This window comes from Ailuropoda melanoleuca, chromosome 15 (genome assembly GCF_002007445.2).
Source record: "Ailuropoda melanoleuca isolate Jingjing chromosome 15, ASM200744v2, whole genome shotgun sequence".
Lineage (NCBI taxonomy): Eukaryota > Metazoa > Chordata > Mammalia > Carnivora > Ursidae > Ailuropoda > Ailuropoda melanoleuca.
In genome coordinates, this window is record NC_048232.1 from 53,722,704 (window position 1) to 53,743,424 (window position 20,721).

The 20,721-nt window shown below is 37.8% G+C and overlaps 1 protein-coding gene across 2 annotated transcripts in view; it reads right to left on the reverse strand.

The window, feature by feature from the left end:
- The window catches only part of LIN7A (lin-7 homolog A, crumbs cell polarity complex component), a 122,620-nt gene that overhangs the window by 77,274 nt on the left and 24,625 nt on the right, over positions 1–20,721 (reverse strand). For both annotated transcript variants that reach the window (XR_004620815.1, XM_002916775.4), the window contains exon 2: positions 2,759–2,877. Coding sequence is in view for 1 of the 2 variants with exons in the window: in XM_002916775.4 (XP_002916821.1) it covers positions 2,759–2,877 (119 nt within the window). In the remaining variant the exon portion in view is untranslated. The remainder of the gene's footprint in view (positions 1–2,758; positions 2,878–20,721) is intronic.

Below are 20,721 nucleotides of genomic sequence, written 5' to 3' on the forward strand. Positions count from 1 at the left end.
ATCATAAAACTAGTGTGGAATGTGAGTCAAGATGAAGTGATGAAAACAATTTCTGTATAACATGTATTGCCCTTAAGGACAAAGTTATTATAAGGACATTACTTTGGACCTAAAATTAATCTTATTAGTCCAAATTTATAACATGTAAGGCAGATAAATTATATCCTCTGTTTCCCTCTGAAATTGTTGGCCTGCCCATAGTTAAGTTATAAATTTCGTGGATCACTAATGACACGCACAGCACACTATACCACAGGCACAGACAGGGTTTGGAAGATATATTTATAATGCCAATACAATGTCTTCATATTTATTTTCTTTTTTAACTTTTATTCTTTTTCCTTAGCAAACTCTTTAAAGAAAAAGGCCTGTGCACTTATTTGAACAGATATCCATACCACATCTACATCTCCAGACCCAACTTCTCCCCCAAGCTCCAGACTCAGTTGCCTGCTAGACTCTCTACTTGGATATCTGAAAAGCTTCATCAACTTACTCTCGTTTACAACAGAGCTCTTAGACAGCCCAAATTTGGCCAACTACAAAGATTCCTATCTCATTACATAAGCATTCATCCAATTGTTCGAGCTGAAACCTAAAAGGCAATTGAGACTTGTCTCTCTCGTCTGTGTATCCAAGGTGTGAACAATTCCTGTTGACTTTACTCTCAAAAAGCACACACGGAACCTGACAACTTCACACAACTTACACTGTTAACCATGCAAGTTGCCATCATCTAGTCTCTAACTTGATCTGCTCATTACTATTACTGGACTTTCTTGTTTCTTCTCTTGCCCACACACTTGTATTCTCCCACAGCAGTCAGAAGGACCTTTTAAAAATCTATTCAGGTCAGGGCAAAACTCTCCAAGGGCTTTCTCCCATGCTTAGAATGAAATCCGCTGTCCCAACCATGGCATGCAAAGCCTTACGTGATCTGCTCCCTGACTGCCTCTGGAAAGTCCACCTTGCTTATTTGACTGCAGAAGTTTGTCTTTGGGGAAATTTCTTCCATGGACTAAGATCATTCTTGGTTTTTGCACTTGTGGTTTCTCCTGCCTAGAAAACTATACCCCACTTATATTTGTGTCACGTTCAATTACTTCAATTAAGTTATTTTCTTACCGCCCCAGCTTAATAGAGCTTTACTCCTACTTCCTCTAATCCTGTTTTATTTATTTCCATAGTTTTGTCACCCTCTGACATTGTATTGCATGTTTATTTCATCATATTCTCACTGGAACATAAATTCCATGAAGGTGGAGATTTTGCATTGATCATATGCCAAATTCCCAGTGAGCAGTTAGTTATATATTTGATGTGTCCTATCCTTCAGTTAGTTCAGTGGAAAGTAAAAGAGATGATAGAATATCTAAAAATGAAAAATCGCTATCAAATCTCAGAGGAGTAGCATTCTGTGAAGGAAGAAAAGAGTGTGTGGGGGGGATCTAACCTTGATCTACAGAGTAACTACAGGAATTTAACTGAGAACAGCCCACAGGGTTTCCACATCTATACCTTTCCCACTGAGCAGCCGGTGGCCGAGAACTCATACACTTTGAGAAATTTCCTTTCAGCCTTTGGTTAAATCCATAGTTTTGAACTTGGAGACACAATCATGGTTAACAAAAATTAAATAGCGAACAACTTCACCTGATAAAGATTTAGCACAATCACAGTCTAAGTCAAATCTCAGCAAAATCCAAATTGTAACCACACTGGCTAGGCTACAGTTTGAATTTGTAGTGAAAGAGGTTTTGTATGTCTCTATCTTAGTCACCTAGGTCTTTCCCACGCAGTGACTACTCATACATTAGCATTGTTGAGGTAAAAAGAAGTGCATTAGCTACAGGTGGAATTGCAAGGAGGCAGGGAAGTTGATAACAAGTATTCCTTGTCAGGTGTATGTCCTCCACTAGAACAAACTCTCCAGGTAGTCACTGGGTTCAACTGGCTTTGGAGAGGATGACTATAGATAATTTATTATTGGGGATTTCTAGCAAAGCAGATATGCTGGATTTATGGACTTTAGGTTCTAAGTAATGAATTATTACTTAGTACCAGATGGGGAGGAAATGATGGGCTTACTTAATATTATTTTATTCAAAAAAGAATATGGGGTATACATCCCAAATGACCTCTATTGTAACCAGTTAAATTCATTAGTGGACTAGTCAAGTCCACCACAAGTCAATACAAAATTCAGTCATTTCTACACACTTGTTTTATGTTAGGCTTCTTGCAACCACTAGCAAGGAAAACATTACAAAGATTTGTTAGAAGAGCATATCGGTCTGTTCAGAGATTTTCCATTACTGCACTAGACAGCAATGTTTGGACAACACTAGTCTGTAGGAGGTTACTCTTCCAGATTTATCTAAGATTCAGTTGAGCGTTCTTTTAAGAAAAGCTCAACCCTCACGAATTATGACTATTTTAAATTGAATTTCCATATGACTTCATGTGGCCACTAAATAACTTAGACTACAAGTAAGTGATAGTTACCTGCTGAGGCAGTGACCTCATTGGTATCATAAGGTTAATACTTGGTTTTATACGAATGTATAAATCCTGACTGGACCTAATTTAAGAATTTAGCAGACTAAATCGTATTTTATCATCTGTCCAAAGGATCTAAAAACAGAAAGCTTAGATGTAGCTCCAGTCTTAACTATTTAACTGTTTGTGTGGAAAAGACATGTTTTCTCTTCAGAAGACATATGGCTAAATATAAGTGATTAAAATTTTAGTGTCATACCTCTCGAATAGCAGTACAAAACTCACTCTGAAGCACTTTTTTGAGGGATTGTAGCTTGTGCACTGGTACTTCTCCAGATTCCTGTAGTTTTTCCAGTAATTCAATTGCTCTGGCAACATCTGAAAAAAAAAATCAAAATAGAGAGATCTAGAGTCAACCGTATCTCATCAGCAAAGTACTATCATTCCAGTTGAATGGTGCAATGAAAAATAAGTGGCATGAATTGCAAAATCGCAACTTAAAATTCATAGCTTATTGATCTAATCTTTTGGTAAAAAGTCATTTTAATTTGTTCTACACAATTCGTCACTGAATATGTCTTCTTCGGTTATGTTATTTCTGTCACGCAAATCAGTTTGAATATTCTTTCAGGAAAGAAGATTAGGAAACATGTCTTTTATTGATATCCTAATAACCAAATAAGTCCTGTCAATTTTACCTCCCAGATGCTGTCTGTAGTCTGACTTCTCCTTTCCCATACTACATTTATTACATCTGCAATTTTACATTTATTAATGTCATGATTTGATCAGTGTACATTTCTTCCACTTACTGATAAACTCATACAGGGTAGCAACTTATCTAAGTTTGGTCATCTTTGCATCCCCAGAGTCTGGTATAACACAGTGAATAGGGGCGCCTGGGTGGCACAGTCGTTAAGCATCTGCCTTCGGCTCAGGCCATGATCCCGGTGTTCTGGGATCAAGCGCCACGTCAGGCTCCTCCACTGGGAGCCTGCTTCTTCCTCTCCCACTCCCCTAGCTTGTGTTTCCTCTCTCGCTGGCTGTCTCTCTCTGTCAAATAAATAAATAAAATCTTTAAAAAAAACCACATTGAATAAATATTTGATGAATTAATTAATTAACTAATGGGCTCTATCCATTTAACTGCTATTCTATTATTCTAAGCCCTCATCATCATCTCTCGTCCGTTCAAATAGAGATCTTTCTTCTCCTCCATCCTCTTCCTATGGTCCATAAGGTTATCTTTCTAAAGAATCTGATGGTGTACCCACCTACCAGCTTCTAGGACAGTACCAAGCAAAAGCATTTTCTGTAACAATTAAGTTAAACGCTCCTCCTTTACTTGACAATATCAAAGGTCAATGTACCAAAAAACATTGTCTTTAATACTCATAGCTTTAAAATTCCCAGGGTGGTTTTGTACTGCCAAGAAAAAATGATATGATGAAAGGCCATTTTAAAAATACCTATAGTGATCTCCTCTACCTGTTGTAGTCAATGGCTCAGTGAAGAGTCACTTAGGTATTTATGCATAAGATAGAAGATAGAAGGTTTTCAGCTCCTAAGTGTTTAGCTCCAGAAAGCATCCCATACCCTGCCATCAGATTATAAATTTATCCATCCATCCATCCATCCATCCACCCATCCACTAATTTGTGTTCCTATTAGACCAGGAACTAAATGTAACAAAAAGAATAAGGCACACTTCCTTTCTGAACTCACAATCAAATGAGAAGACTATAACAGCATTGCTACCTATAATAAAACCATTACCTCCTCAGAATTTAGGTGGGGTTGGCATACATGGATGTATCTAATCAAAGAAAATAACCAGTAAGTGACTTTAACGGAGACTCTTCCTTGCCAACTGATTGCCAACTGTGGGCCACTGAAGAAAAAAATCATGAAATCAACACAACACTGCCAGTTTGAAAAGTTTGTCTTTTAGTACATAAACTGCAAGTCAATTTGACAATACCAGTGGTATCCACAATCAGTAAGTTACCAACCTGAGAGTTTTATGCATTTCTAACTGCACAGAAGTTGCATAACTAGATGCCCACAGGTATGTGGAACTCTCCACATGTTAAAAAATTGAGCTCATTATTTTTTTTTCCTGAAGCTAGCTCTTCTCTTTCCATATTCCATAATTCCATGAATAGCACCCCCATCCAGCCTGCCCTCCAACCTAGACAAAGGCATCATCTTTCACATTCATCCCCACATGCAGTTAGTCGGTGATGGCTGAAGATTCTATCTCAAATATGCCTTTTGAATGGAGCCCTTTTGTTTGATTACTTCAGAAAAGCCTTTATTATTTTTCACTCATAGTACTGGAACATTTCCCAACTGTTCTTTAAATTAGCATTTTCTTGCTCATTCCATCCTCCACTTTGCTTCCAGAGTGACTATCCTGAATGACAAACCTCATTATTATCCTCCCCCACAAAACACCTTCTCTGGCTTCCCACTGCCTACAAGGTGAAGTTCAGACCATGTAGGGTTACATCCAAGCCCCTTAACCACCAACCTCTTCTGACTCATCTCTAAAAACTCTTCCCTGCCCATTCTTACTTTGGACATCCAACATTTTTGCTATTCTAGGATGTGGCACAGAATTCCAACCTGTAGGGCTTTGCACACATCATCCCCTGTTCCTGGAACACAATTAAGTAATTCATCCAGTAATGCCAGGCACTGCGCTATGCACAGGGCACAGTGGTAAAGGACACAGAGGCTTGTTGTCATTTTCATGACATTTATAGGTTCGAGGGGTCACAGACACGCAGTAAAGTGGGCATGTCCTTAAAAGAATCACTACAGGTTAGCGCATGGATGTATAACAAAGGCATTTATCACCATTTGGGAGCCCAGGAAAGGCCTCTTCATGGAATTAATAGCTAAACAGAGTCTTACATAGGAGGTGTAGGTAGAGAAAAAGGGGAAGAACGTTCCAGGCAAATCAGTGCAGATTTAAGTCTTGTCAGGAGAGTGTGGGGCATTCAGAGACCTGAAAGGAGTTTGGTATGGCTCAAGTTGAAACCAAGGCAAGAGTAGCAAGAAATGAAGTAGAGAGAAATCACATCATGGAAGGTGTTTTAAATCACGTGGGAAGACTTGGCTTAAATAGCATCTCCTTAGACATGTCTTTCCTGATTCTCCAAGGCAGATTAAGTTGCTCTCCTGTGTTTTCCCACAGTTCCCTTTTCACTCATTCACTGTAATAATTACTACTTTCTGCTATGCCTCTGTTTGCATGTATATCCTTTACCCTTGCAAATCTATAAGCTTCTCGAGGTGTCAGGAGTGATATCTTACTTGCCATTGTATCCATGCTTCAATGCAGAGTACTTGACAAATATGAGAAGTTTAATACAGACTTACTGAATGAGTAATAGATTAATTAATGAAACTAACTCAGAAAAGCAGGGGTTAGAGGTTTGTGTCTAGAAGGACACATAACTTCTCACAAGACTAGACCTCCTTGGTCAAGACTGGCATGGGTCTGGTGTGGGGGAGGAGGCAAGACTGCATCTGTAGGCTAAAGGCCACTGAGAAACCACACTGAGGGAAGTTCAGAAAAGTGGAAAATGACTCCAACCTGAATACTCAGGAATTCTCACACTTGGCTGCACATTACAATTATCTGGGATTCATTGAAAAATTATTAATGCCTGAGACTCCCTCCCCCCTCCCGCTCACCTCCCAAATTAAACCAGAATATTCAGAACACTGGTTCTCAACCTTAACTGTAGATTAATATCACCCAGAGAGTTGTAAAAAGCATAGATGCTTGGGTCCCACCCCAGAGATTCTGATGTGATTGGCACAGTGCAGGGCCTGGGCATGGGGCTCTCAAAAAACCCTCCAGGTGATGCTAAAGTACAGCCAAGGTTGAACCACTGGTCTACTTGGCATGGGTATTTTAATAGCCCCTGTGTGATTCTAATGTGCAGCCAGGGTTGAAAAGCTCTGATACAGATTAATGGCTCTAAACCATGAATGTGCCTAACGATCACCTGGGGGAGGTTATTAAAACATATGTTCTTGACCCTCCACCCCCACTTTGGAGAAGTTAATTCAGAAAGTGTGAAAATAAGGCCTAGCAATTGGCTTCTTATTTATTTTTTTTAAAGATTTTATGTGTTTATTTGACACAGAGAGAGCAAGCATAACCAGGGGGAGGGACAGAGGGAGAAGCAGGCTCCTCGCTAAGCAGGGACCCCACTCGGGGCTTGCCCCAGGACCCTGAGATCATGACCTGAGTGGGAGGCAAAGGCTTAACTGACTGAACCACCCAGGCGCCCCTAGGAACTGGCCTTTTAAACAAACACTTCAAGTGATTCCGAAGTTGTTGGTTCACAGACCCCATTTGTTGAGAAAGTAAATAAAATGATCTTTCAGGTTCCTATGGGTCCCAGCATTCCAGGAATCCTCGTATTTCCATTATTCTTTAATACCCTGTGTAACATTGAATGGGGTTTTTCCAGGAGTCTCAGAATGACCGGTAAAAGGTGATGGATAAAAGTAATTGGTGTTAAGTACTAGCCCCTTCTAAAACAGTGCTCCTTAGAAAGGTTGTTGTCAGAATCGCCTGCAGAGTCTTTAAAGCAGCCTGCTACCCCACAGTAATTAAGTCAGAATCTCTAAGACTGGGGTCCAGTCAACAGGATTTTTGTTTGTATGCTTGTTTGTTTGTTTGTTTAAGCTTTCAGATGATTCCTGTGACCATCCAAGGCTAAGAAATATTATTCAAAAAAAAGCCATCCAGAAACTAGGCACATCCTATTAAAAGCTGGGCCAGCCCTATTACATTACACCATAGGCTTCTTCCAGTCCTTATTAAGAGGTAATTGTGAGAGGAAAGAAAACTCATGGAGAAGTGTTATGTCATTAAGTTGGGTCAAAATGCTAAGTCTTTGGTTCTCTTCTATCCACCGAGGAGATTCCCAATAGAACCAGTGGTAGCTACCGGGGGTGACTGCAAGAAGGGAGACTAGAATCTTTCCTGGTTGCACAGGCAACGGACTTGGTGGCCTGCTTGCCCTCTATGCCTATCTGATCAGAGGGAGAGAACTGGAAAGCAGAGCCCACTGGAGACTGAACCATCTTGCTGGAACCCACCCAAGAGAAATCGAGCAGGATGAGGTCATGGGATATACAGCAGTTGGTAAAAGCCAAAAGAAATCTAAGGACCAAAAGTGGGAGAAATCATGTGCTGCCACCCTAGACCTGGCTGGTGCTGCAGGGCTGGTGAGTAATAAACTGGATGAGACTGGAGTTTTCAATGGAATTCTGATTCCCTTCAGCTCCATAAAAGTACCCGAAACCTGCAAGGCCAAGATCTGGAAGGGAACAAAAGCAGCCTCGGAGCCAGCAAAATACTTGTTCTTGAAACCAATGCAATAGTGTGCGTACTTTATCTCTGAGTCCCCTTCAAGCTTCTTATTCAGAATCTCTTGCACTTATTTCATGAAACTATTCTCCCAAACCTGGTTACTAATACAGAAGTTTGGGCTTACTAGTTTAGCTCATCCTAGGAGGTATATTATTAGATAAGGACTAGGAAGGCTTCCAGACAAACAATGAAAACAAGAAGATCTCAGAATATTTTCCTGAAACCGACCCCTCCTCTGGCCTGCCAACTCTCAGGTTCATCCCTCTACCATTTATCCCATTATCTAAGCAAATGCTGGCATATTACCCTTACCCCCTCACTCTTTCTCATATCCTGGATCTCATTCATCCTAACTTCTTTATTTTAATATATATTACTAATATAATTTATATTGAAATATATTAATATTAGTATTAATTAATTAATATTAATATATTAATATTGAAATATTAACATACAGTGTGCTGTTGGTTTCAGGCATACAGCAGCCTGATTCAAGAATGCTATACACTACTCAGTGCTCATGCAGTAAGTGTAGTTAACATGTCACCAAATAATGTTATTACAGTCTTTTCTTCCAGGTACAGAATTTAGTGACTTATCCCTTACATACAACATCCATGCTCATCACAAGTGCCCTCCTTAATGTCCATCACCTATTTAATGCATTTCCCCCACTCCCCCCTCCACTTCCCCTCCCGTAACCATGTTTGTTCTCTATAGTTAAGGGTCTGTTTCTTGGTTTGCCTCTCTTTCCCCCCCCATGTTCATTTGTTTTGTTTCTTTAATTCCACGTATGAATGAAATTATATGGTATTTATCTTTCTCTGACTTATTTCGCTTAGCATAACACTCTTGAGTTCCATCCACGTTGTTGCAAATGGCAAGATTTCATTCCTTTTTACGGCTGAGTAATATTCGTGTGTGTGAGTGTGAGTGTGTGTACATATATATACCACATCTTCTTTATCCATTCATCAGTTGATGGACATTTGGGCTCTTTCCTTCATGTGGCTATTGTAGATGGGGCTGCTATAAACATCAGGGGGCATGTATCCCTTTGAATTCGTATTTTTGTATTTTGGGGTAAATACCTAGTTGTGCAATTCCTGAATTGTACGGTAGTTCTATTTTTAACTTTTTGAGGAACCTCCATACTCTTTTCCAGAGTGGCTGCACCAGTTTGCATTTTCCACCAACTGTGTAAGAGGGTTCCTGTTCTCCATATCCTCACCAACATCTGTTGTTTCCTGTGTTGTTAATTTTAGCCCTTCATTAATCCTCACTTCTAAACGCAACAATAACAATAAACATTTACCGTCTATGAAGTAGGGGGTATTGTATGCATCTTTAACCCGTTTTATCCTTACAACAACCTTTATGTGGTAGTAAATATTTACATTTTGCAATGAGAAAATTGAGGCTCCTATAGAGTTTTAAGTACCTCATTAACAAACAGGAGATCGGAGCCTGGAGTCCAGATCTAAGTGATTCTAAACCCTGTGCCTTTTATTTTTTTCCATTCACAGCTTTTCTTTTAGCAGTTTTTGCCTTCAGCATTCAGTACTTTTATAATAGCGCTACGCTCTGCAGGCTTTCCTGGTCGGAGGCTCAGCTCTTAATCTTTCCTCCCTCAATAAAGATTAACCCCTATTCCATTTGCCAGTATACCTCTCTCAGGTAATATTGTCTGATCACCAGAATCACCTGGAGAGCTTTTAAATGGCAGGGAGGAGTGGTTTTCAGTCTTGGCTACCCATTGTCATCACCTGGGAACACTGGAAAAAAATAAAACCACATACCTAGATCCTACCTACATATATTTCTGATTTCATTGTTCCAGGGTATAGCCTTGACATCAGGATCTTCAGAGCTCCTCAGTGATTATATGTGTGGCCATAATGAGAAACACAGATATGGAATCTCAACGTACACCCCAGGGATCTTAATAGCAATGCTACTTATAATAGTAATAGCTGTTATACCCAGTATTTGGTATGGCACTGATTTAAACATTTTACTCCTCTTAACAGCACTATGAGGTAGGTACTATTATTATCCCCATTTTACAGAAAAGGAAACTGTGACCAATAGAGTTGAAATGACTTCCCCAGGGAAACAATAAGTTGTAAAGTTAAGGCTTGAATCTCAGCAATGGAGAGTCTGGGCTATATTGAGATGTGACTCAGGAATCCATATTCTTAAAATCATTCCCAGCACTTCTCCAAGATCATTAACAGAGATTAAATTAATCTGATCAACAAATCCTTGCTTGAGGGCTGAAAGCAGTGGTTCTCAAATTTTAGTCAACATAAAAATTTAAGTCTGGACTCTTTATTATTAAAAATTGAGATTTAAAAAAAGATGTTGAGTGTTAAAGCTTGAAATCTGCTCTTTTAGTAGTCCTCTCAGACAGGGATGATGCAGGAAGCAGATCACAGATAGACTCTTTAGGTTACTATTAATAGTTTAATATGAGATCCATAACAAGGTGAGGTCATCATCTATTCAGTGCTTATTTACTCTGTTTATATCATTTTGCAAAATCCTCACCAATATATAAAAGAATTACTATTGTTTCCACTGTGTAGTTAAAGAAAAATAACAAATAACTAAGTCTCAGAAAGATGAATTATCTGGCTCAAGGCAATACAACTAGTAAATGATAGGGCCAGGATCCAAAACCATATGTGTTTGACTCCAGTGGCCATGCTTTTATTTATTTTCTCTATCCTGCCACAGAAAAGGGATTAGAAATAAAACAATAAAGGTATGGCAAAAAAAAATTTAATACAGCATCATGGACCATTGTAAGCTGGGGCAAACAGTGATAACACTATGGTATAATCAATGTGTTTATACTGATAATATATTTTTTAAAGATTTTATTTATTTATTTATTTGAGAGAGAGAGAGACAGTGAGGCAGAGGGAGAGAGAATCTGAAGCAGACTCCACACTAAGCATAGAGCCCGACACAGGGCTCAATCCTACAAATCCAAAAGCATGACCTAAGCCAAAACTGAAAGTTGAGCACTTAACCAACTGAGCAACCCAAGTGCCCCGATAACATATTTTGATTATTGAAAAATGATCAAATCATCAACTATCTGTTGATAGTAAGATAGCCTATTTTGGAAAGATTTCCTATAAGGTAGGTTGGACATTACAACCCAAAACAAGAAAATACTGAAACTTAAGTGGCATGAGCTTCCAGTGATCTGGAATAACCCAATTATCATTTTCTTTTTCCTTAATGATGAATTTTTATTAACTTGACTGACATTTAGACTGCAGAATCTGACCTATGACTCATCTCCATCTGGAACTTGGATGAAGATGGAGCTGGGTCATTTGAAGCATATTGTTCACTAATTCCATAAACATTTATTGGGTACCGTACAAACAATATGAATTATCTACTCGAAAGCCATCTAAAGCCCTCATGTCCCTTTCCTTCTACTACAAAAGCTGGAAAGCAAACATTCTTCTCTTTCCAGACTCCTGTCATTTGGCCAATTGTTCTAATTGTAAAGTCATTGGGTATGGCTTCTAGGAAGGTTTTTAATTTTTTTTATTTTATTTATTAGTATTATTATTTTTTTTAATGTTATGTTAGTCTCCATACAGTACATCATTAGTCTTTGATGTAGTGTTCCATGATTCACTATTTGCGCATAGCACCATGCAATACGTGCCCTCCTCAATATGCATCACCGGGCTAGCCCATCCCCCCCCCCCAACCCCTCAGTTTGTGTCCCAGAAGGCTTTTTAAATGGACAAACTGCTAACATATGCCTTCAGCAATTTGGTCTTTGCGCCCTTCCTCTTTCCCCAGTTTGTGATCATGCAAAGAACCTTCACATGTTAAGGAAGGTGGAGCAGGAAAAAGAAAGGAGCCCAGCCCTTGACGTCATCACTGAGCTGTTGTACTAGCCTTTAAGTGTGCCACCCCGTGATTCCTGCCTACGAGACAAATACACGCTTTACTGTTTGGTTTTCTGTGTCTTGCAACCAGATACAAGCTAACTGATACACGAGCACATAACTTTAAAGGCACTGTTCTAGGTTGCAGAGCTAAGGTTGATGTTGAGTCACCTATGATGGTCCTTCAATTAAGATAGACTTGGAAACCCCCTCTGGAAAGGTGACATTTGGAGTGAAACCTGAATGATAAGAAGGAACCAGCCTTATGGAAATCCAAAAGACGGCCATCCAGACAGAGAATAGCAAGGGCAAAGACCCTAAACTAAGGGGAGCAAGTCTACATGTTAGAAGAACGCGTAAAACCAGGGTCCAGGCCACATGGTGAGTAGGTGTAGAGCAATAGCAAGGGTGGCGTCCTGGTAAATAATCAACAACCAGCTCTCCGAAAAAAAAAGACAAAACAAAACAGGACAAAAGTCCTGATTGGTAGCACTCACGGATTTCTGTTATGTAAATACTCCTACCATGGCCAGTTTCAAATTACCAGTACATCATTGGGTTGCAAAATTCCTCACTACTTACTTATCAGCTCCCACTAGGCGCGTAAATGGTCAGTTTAAAAATCTAATGGGGTACAGAAGAGCATATGTACCAACACAATAAAATAAATGGCCAATAATGCCTTGCACTTCCATTACTCTGTTTATGAAAGGAAACGCTCTCACTTTACACGTTACCAATGAGACATGATAATCAGTGTGTCCTCATCTGCCAATCATCTCTGCTTTGATCCACCAACAACTTGCCATGTTCCTATATGCTGACTAACTGGTAAACCCGAAAAAAGAATTAGCCCAATTTAACTGCACTCAAATTAAAAACTTCACTCACTATGTTCTTAAAAATATCCTACTTTATCTATTTATCAAAAACAGAATGATTTTTCTTCATGGGATTTGGGATGATGTTGGAGCATAAAACAAAAAAAGTTTGACAATACTAGAATTTTTGAATCATGAATTTACAGAATGACAAAATCCTGGCCTAGACTAAAGCGTTTGCCAAACCTACCACAACCAAGGGAACAATTTATGCTACGAAATGAAAAGCTGTAGTTGCTAAGAGATTCTCTGAAATGGAAGGTACCTATTTCATTTGAAAGTGATTACTTACCCAATAAACAAATCTTTAGGTATACAAAGCTTAAGATACAGTTTTCTTTGTTAAACAATCCATTATGTGGTCAGAATGAGTAATGTTTCCCAGTTTTTCTAGGAACTATAATCAGCATTTTGTTCTTTTTCTTTTCTTCTTTCTCCACACCCACCGTCCCCCTTTTAAAATTCATCTAATTTTCCCAAGCAGCTAAAACTGAATCGTGATTTGCCTACCACTACCTGAGACCTCAGGAAATCAAAAGTTGCACGTTCCTTTTTTGTTTGAACTTTCTTTTATCTCTATTATATTTGATGTCTTCCCTTCCCTTCTATATTGTCACCTCACTTTTCTATTTAATCTTACATCCATGTCTGTATACCGTGACAGCCAACTATAACCTATTCCTAATGACAGTGAAATTAGCTCAGTCCATGTTTTCTTATTTCCAACCTTCACGGCATCCATGCAAATGAACAGCTGATTTGATTGTGTTTGGGGAACCTCTGAGGGATTAGACCTGAACAAAATGTAATCTGTCTTTCCATGTCTGAAAGAAGCTGAACAATCTACAGTCCTCTTCTATGCTAAATACTAGAACAGCTGTGTCCTACTAGTGCTTGTATATGCCATTGTATCCAATACAGAATCATGACAATTGTAGGCACTTAAGTGTTTGTTGAATGGAATTGATTGTACGAAATTAAATTTTCTTGTTACATTTATCTAGTGTTTGTATTCACTAGTCAACCGTGATACTTGTGTCAGGCCTTACTGACAAGATTTATTTAGATTTCTTACAAAATGTGAACTCTAAGAAAATGAGAACTTAAGGGACTGGACTCTATCTTTCCTTAATGATCAAACTTAATCTTCCTTCCATGAGCAGGAGGAGCAAGAACCAGTGGGTATGACTTAAAAGTGTATCAAAGTTCATTCTAGCACTTGGGAAAAAATTTAGAGAAGTCTTATTTTAAGCTCTCTGGGGAGGTATTTTAAAATACATTGCCCGGACTACAACGTTTTGTATGCAGTTTCTGAAGTTTCTTAGAACATGAAGACAATGAACATGTATTCATTAGCCAATTAAGTATACTGGGTGTATGACTGTAGGAATACAATAAAACCACTGCATGCAGATTAACAATTAGGATACCTCTACAGTGCACCCCCAGCTACCCGGCCTGTCTATCCACACTATTATTTTTCTTATGCTTCATTTATGACCTCAACTGACCTTAGATCCAGCTGGATGAAAGCACAGAACCTCTTTAACAGAGTTTTACGTTTACCTTAAAATTAAAGGCTATGTATTGTTACCTTTCTTTCCACAACTCCTTCTCCATCTAATGATTCCTCAATGAAAGTTAGTAAAATAATTATTATTTGACATCTTAAAATACTAGACCCAAAATGTTGTGGACCCTTAGGCTCTATAATACTTCCCTAGCTTAGTACATAAAAAAGCAACCAAGCTTTTATATTGGTAGTGATTCCACCTGTACGTATCGTAAAATTGGGAGGCCTTTTTTGTAATTATCACTAGTAAATCCCAATTCCCTTTTTCATAGTGCTCAGGAAACTGGAAGGGAAAGACTTTATCAAGAAATTGCTGGAGAGACACCCAATCAAATTGGGTGTTTTCAGAGAGCTTATTATAAAGAAACCTTACAAATTTAACTTCTCATGTCCTCAAGTATCTCCTATTCTAGAAAATGGATGAATGTTTTTATCCAAACTGACACTTTGATATATTATTCTACTATCAAGCTACTTAACAATATGTTTCCTCTTCTACGTTCTCGCTACTATATCATACTGTCATCCGGTTTCTTAGTTACTTTGGGAATTGTGTGGTGAGGTTAGTGTGGTACTATCTACATCTGTAAAAGATGTTCATAGGACAAGACGAAGCTTGGACTACACGGAAATTGTTAGGGTGAATAGTTTATGTATTTTCTTGAGAACATGATTACTATTAAGATGATTTAAACTTCCAAGGGAAACACATGAAATAATGAGTTTCTCCTCATTATGTTAGATTCCCTGGGGCTGCTTTCTCAGACTTTCTATTGATGTTTCTTTTATAAACCAAATCTTGGGAATGAGGAGGAAAAGTAATTGTTTAGTAATTTACTGCATTTGCATAGCAAACTACCAGTAACTAATGGAGAGTTATTTGGTTTAAGTATAGTTTTATGAAGTATTGGGTAAAATTAAAGATTATCAAAAATGAACTTGAGTGTTTTTTCCTACTCATGCAATAAAGTCACATCCTGTGGGTTTATACGGTAAGTCTGAATCCCAGTCCTGTGCTTTAGACACTTTTTCTTTGTTTAAAAAAAAATCTCTTAAAACTTTCTATTACCAGTCATTTTTTCCAAAAATCAAAATGAAAAATTTCAAAGATGATTCAAAATAATTTAACTAAGTGAATAACTTTAGATTAAAATTGGAAGCAGCTATTTTATTTAATTTTCTAAGTCCTAAAATTCATTATTTTATCAAGAATTGTAATCATGGGTATATAGTGATTCCATTCTATAAAATTTTAGTTTTATGATAATCATTTACTCTGTCATCAGATCATTCTTTATATTAGAATTAATAGAATCCTTGGACTGCCTGGGTGGCTCAGTTGGTTAAGCGTCTGACTCTTGATTTCAGCTCAGATGTGATCTCAGGGTCATGGGATCGAGCCCTACAATGGGCTCTGTGCTAAGCATAGAGCCTGCTTAAGATTCTCTCCCTCTCCCTCTGCCCCCCCCAACTCATGCTCTCTCTCACCTGCTCTCTCTTGAAAAAAAAAATCATGACTAATATCTTATTTACTGAGTTACCAAATATTATTTTTCCATTAATTTTAATGCATACTGTGGAATAGTTCAAATACTTTAGAAGTTCCTGTTCTTTGAAGGACAGATCTTTGTAAATTCATTTGGAACTAGGACCTTAGGGTATGTTTTAGCTTTTCTTTTGTTTCTTCTGCTATTGGGCTATTTCAATTCTCTATCACTTCATTGTCTTATGGTCCTAGAATATACATTTCACCTGATTTTCTCTTTTTTAAATTTGTACCAGTGCTCTTTTTCTTGACCAAACATGAAAACCTTTCATTCATGGTATTGATCTTTTCAAAAATCCAGCATTTGGCTTTGTGAAATATACTTTGTTTCATTATTATTTACGTACTAATATCCTTATTACTTCCTTCTTTATAGTTTGTTTAGGTTTATGGGTGTGTTCATGACTCTGCATCTTTCCTCAGAATCCCACCATAGCTATATCTTTCTTCTTTTGACAGAGTGGATCATTTCTTTCTTCTCTACTGTTTAATTTTAACTTCATATTAAGTAAGTCTTCTTTTAAAAAAAAAAAAGATTTTATTTATTTATTTATCTGAGAGAGAGAGAGAGAGAGAGAAAGTGCACACACATGTGAGCCCATGAGTGGGGCGGGGGGAGTTGGAGGGGGAAGAAGGAAAGAATCCCAAGCAGACTCCCCTCTGAGCAGGGAGCTCAACCTGGGGCACAATTTCACAACCCTGAGATCATGACCTGAGCCAAAACCAAGAGTCGGTCTCTCAACTGACTGAGCCGCCCAGATGCCCCTAAAGTAAATGTTACTTGGAGAAAAAAAAAAAAAAAAGGTACCAAGGGAATGGTTTTAAAAGGACTATGCTTTTAACTTTACTTTGTGATTTTGTTATATATTGATCAGAGAAAAAATTACTGTGTCACTTCTCATTTGGGATTTTAATAACATTTTTGAAGTCATACATGGTAAATATTCTACAAATGCTTGAAAACAATAGATAATACATATATAAAACTATATAATATGTGTACTCAAGCTCGTTAAGTGATTTACTGAAATCTCAAATAGTCTTACATTTTTGTCTATTTGAGCTGTTAATCTCTGAGAAAGTTGTGTGATTGCTAATTTTTCCCACCATCAGTTTTTGTCTCATACACATGTATTTCAAAACTCTGATGCTAGGTATGTAAGGGTTTAGGATGCTAATACATTCTCAGTAATTTTTCTCTAAATTAAGTATCATCCTTGTCACATTTAATTTTGGCTTAAATTCTAGTTTGACTGATATTTTAATATTATTTTGCCATATTTTTCTAAATGTTTCCCTAGTATTTCCTCTTTCTAGCGTTTTGCCATTTTCATTACTGTAGTCCACAATTCAACTCTGGTAGGTTCCTTACCCCTTTCATCTCTTATTTTCAAAAATTTTCTCTATGATTGTCTCTTCTTCACTTCAGCCTATTATTTTCTTGATTTTTCTGATACTTATTTTTTAAAGAATGCAATCTGTTTGCTCTACGAAGTCTCTCTCCTCTGGGATAATTACATATAACTATATAAATATATATATATATATCTTCATAAAGATGGTCATTCTCAAAGAGTCAGTGATTTTTTTTTTGCTTTATTTAATAGGCATACTTAACAACTTACTATATGCTTCTATAATCAAATAGGCGTTCCCATCTATCTGTGAATGGATAGTCTCTAATAATAAAAGCCTATTTCTGGAGTAAATATGCAAGTGGCTGGGGAATGGCCTCTTCAGCAAAGGGTAATAAAGAGACGGTTTGTCACTGGGTATGATGGCTCAGTTGCTCCTGGCCTTTGAAAAACATCTGGGGATATTGCTATGCTTTTCTCACCTCAGCTCCTACTCCAAAATCCAAATGTCTTCCTTTAGAGAGTAATGCTGGAAGTTTTAACCTGGGGACAACTGCTGCTGTTTTGAAGTCTAGAGAAGTAAGCAAAGAGACTGGATTCACTCTATCAATTCAGTTCTTCAATCGATCACCAAATGTTTGTGCCAGGAATCTCTTCTGCCCTCTGTATGTGAGTTTATGGCTCTTCTTTGGCCTTCACTGGGAAAATGTGCCCATCCCTGTGCACTGCTCTCTCTAGGTTCATGCTTTTGAGTTTTAGTCTTCTCTGTTCTGCCAGAATATCACAGTGATTAGAAAGGAGACAGGAACCAGAGAGGCAGGGAAGCTGAGGGGTTTGGGCATAGGGTATTAGAAGGGGGTCTCAACTTAGCTGAGTTTCCTTTACAGTAAGGCAAAGATCATAATAAAACCTACCCCTGAGTGAGTGAGTGAGTGAGTGTGTGTGTGTGTGTGTGTGTGTGTGTTGAGGATTAAATAATAAATGATAATGCTCAGCACTGTGCCTGGTACACAGTAAATGCTTAATAAATGTTACTACTGATTATTATTATCACCATTTTCACTCATGAATCTGATCCTGTCTGCTTGCTATCTTCCAGGAATTCTTCAATAACACACTTTATCCCTCATCACCTTTTAAAATGTATTGTTTTATATCTTTTTGACATCCATGATGTTTGAGGTGGGAGGGAAATAAAGACACACATGCCTAACCCACCACCTTGATACAAATCTTCCTTTTATCATCATCTACTTGCTCTAGGGATGCCTTTATGATATTATGGAAAACACAAAGGACTGGGAAGTCAAGAGCCCTGGTTTGTAGTCCTGAAATTGTTCCTATAATTTTGGAAATTTGCTTAATTTCTGTCAACTCCAGCATCTTTATAAAACCAATGTTTTGGACTAGTTGATCTTTTTTAGCCTTAAAAAATAAGTGTTCTGCCTAACAGAATGGCTCATTTATCAGGAATGCCATTAATTAATGGGACACAAAAAAAAGAGTGGTGGGAGAGGGCAGCTTGAGTCCCAGGAAGAATGGGCCCAGTACAGAATTATGCTAAGACAGCTTCCTGCAGGAGAGTTCAAAAGGAAGAATGCTCCGAGTAGGAGGTAAAAGAAAGCCCTGCCACCAGGTAAATTAACAGTAAATATAATACAGTAAAAGAAAATGAGTTATTTAAAAGTGTTCTCGATAGACAGCCTAATTTAAATTTTTGTATGTGCCTGAAAGTAGTGAATCTAAATAGAAGCAATAAACTATTCAAACAGAAGCACCCTAGTGATAATCCAATCAGATTCAGAAATTTAAAGATAAGGAAATCAAAACCAAGTAAGATAAAATTATTGCCCAGGATCTGAAGGTTGAGTACTGGGGCTCCTGGGTGGCTGAGACCATTAAGCACTTGGCTCTTGACTGGCTCAGGTCATGATCTCAGGATGAGATTAAGCCCTGTGTCAGGCTCCACGCTGGGTGTGGAACCTGCCTAAGAGTCTCTGTCTCCTTCCCCCTCCCCGTGCACGTGCTCTTTCTCTAAAAATACATACATACATACAAACATACATAAATACATAAAGGCTGAGTACATCTAAGTAGTCTGAAATGTTAGTGATAAAGCCAGAACTAAAACTAAGATACTCTGAATTCCAGGGCAAGATCTTTTCCCACTATACTATTCAACAGTTAACTGAAATTGTTCCAACTTGCTTTGTCCTTGAGTCCTAATTAAAAATAACTTACTGTATACATAAATGTGTACCAATTATAAGAACAAGTCCAACATTTCCTAAATCAATACTCACACATCTACCATATCAAGGTCCATTCTTTTAGTGAAATTCAGATTATCAGTAATGAGAGTTACAGTAAAATTTTGACTCAGGGGAAAAGGCTACAAAAGTAATCAAAATAAATGTGATAGCTTTAATATGCACAATTGTATGACGAGTATGTCTTCCCAGAATTCAGTACAATTGTATGACGAGTATGTCTTCCCAGAATTCAGTACCTATATGCATCTATTCATACCATAGATAGGTTAAATGTAGGTGAAGGAGGCTAATTTTGCTTCATTTTTATCAAAAAGTTATCTCAATTTTAGGAGAGTAGTATCACAGAGTTGGAAGGGACTTTGTGTTCCAAACTCTACATTTTACAAATGAGGAAACTGAGGTCAAAGGACACAATATGATTTGTCTGAGGTTTTGAACAGGGATAATTATGGGACGATGAGAGTTTATTATCAAATGAAAGGTTAATTACTGAAGAAAGAAGACTGACAGCATTGATCCTAGATAAGAGATCTTGTCTGAGGGAAGAGCTATTTCTATACTGTTCTGTAATTGAGACAATAATCATGTAAAGTTTACCTTTTTAAAAATCATACACAGAAATGAGGCCTTTAAGAAAAAAACATCCTAGGGGCGCCTGGGTGGCACAGTGGTTGAGCGTCTGCTTTCAGCTCAGGGCGTGATCCCGGCGTTATGGGATCGAGCCCCACATCGGACTCCTCTGCTGGGAGCCTGCGTCTTCCTCTCCCACTCCCCCTGCTTGTGTTCCCTCTCTTGCTGGCTGTCTCTATCTCTGTCGAATAAATAAAATCTTAAAAAAAAAAAAGAAAGAAAAAAACATCCTAATAGGAATCTTAGTGTAGTTTTAATTTGCTTTTCCCTAAACACTAGTGGAGTATCTTTTCATATGCTTACTTGCTACTTATTTATCTTTTTTGGTGGAGTGGCTATTCTCTTTTGTTTATTTATTTTTGTTTATTTCTCTTTTGTTTATCTTTTGTTTATTTTTAAGTGGGTCATTTATTTTCTTTTATTGTTAAGTTTTAAGAGTTCTGTATATATTCTGGGTAAAAATCCTTTATCAGAAATGTTTTGCAAATATTTTCTCTTATTCTTTGGCTTTTTACATTTTTTTTTAATTAAATAAAATAAAAGTAAATTGGTTTCTTTTGAAAACCAATAACTTTAACTTTGGCACTATTCTCTACTATGGTTTATGCTTTTTACAGTCAATCTAAGAAATCTTGGA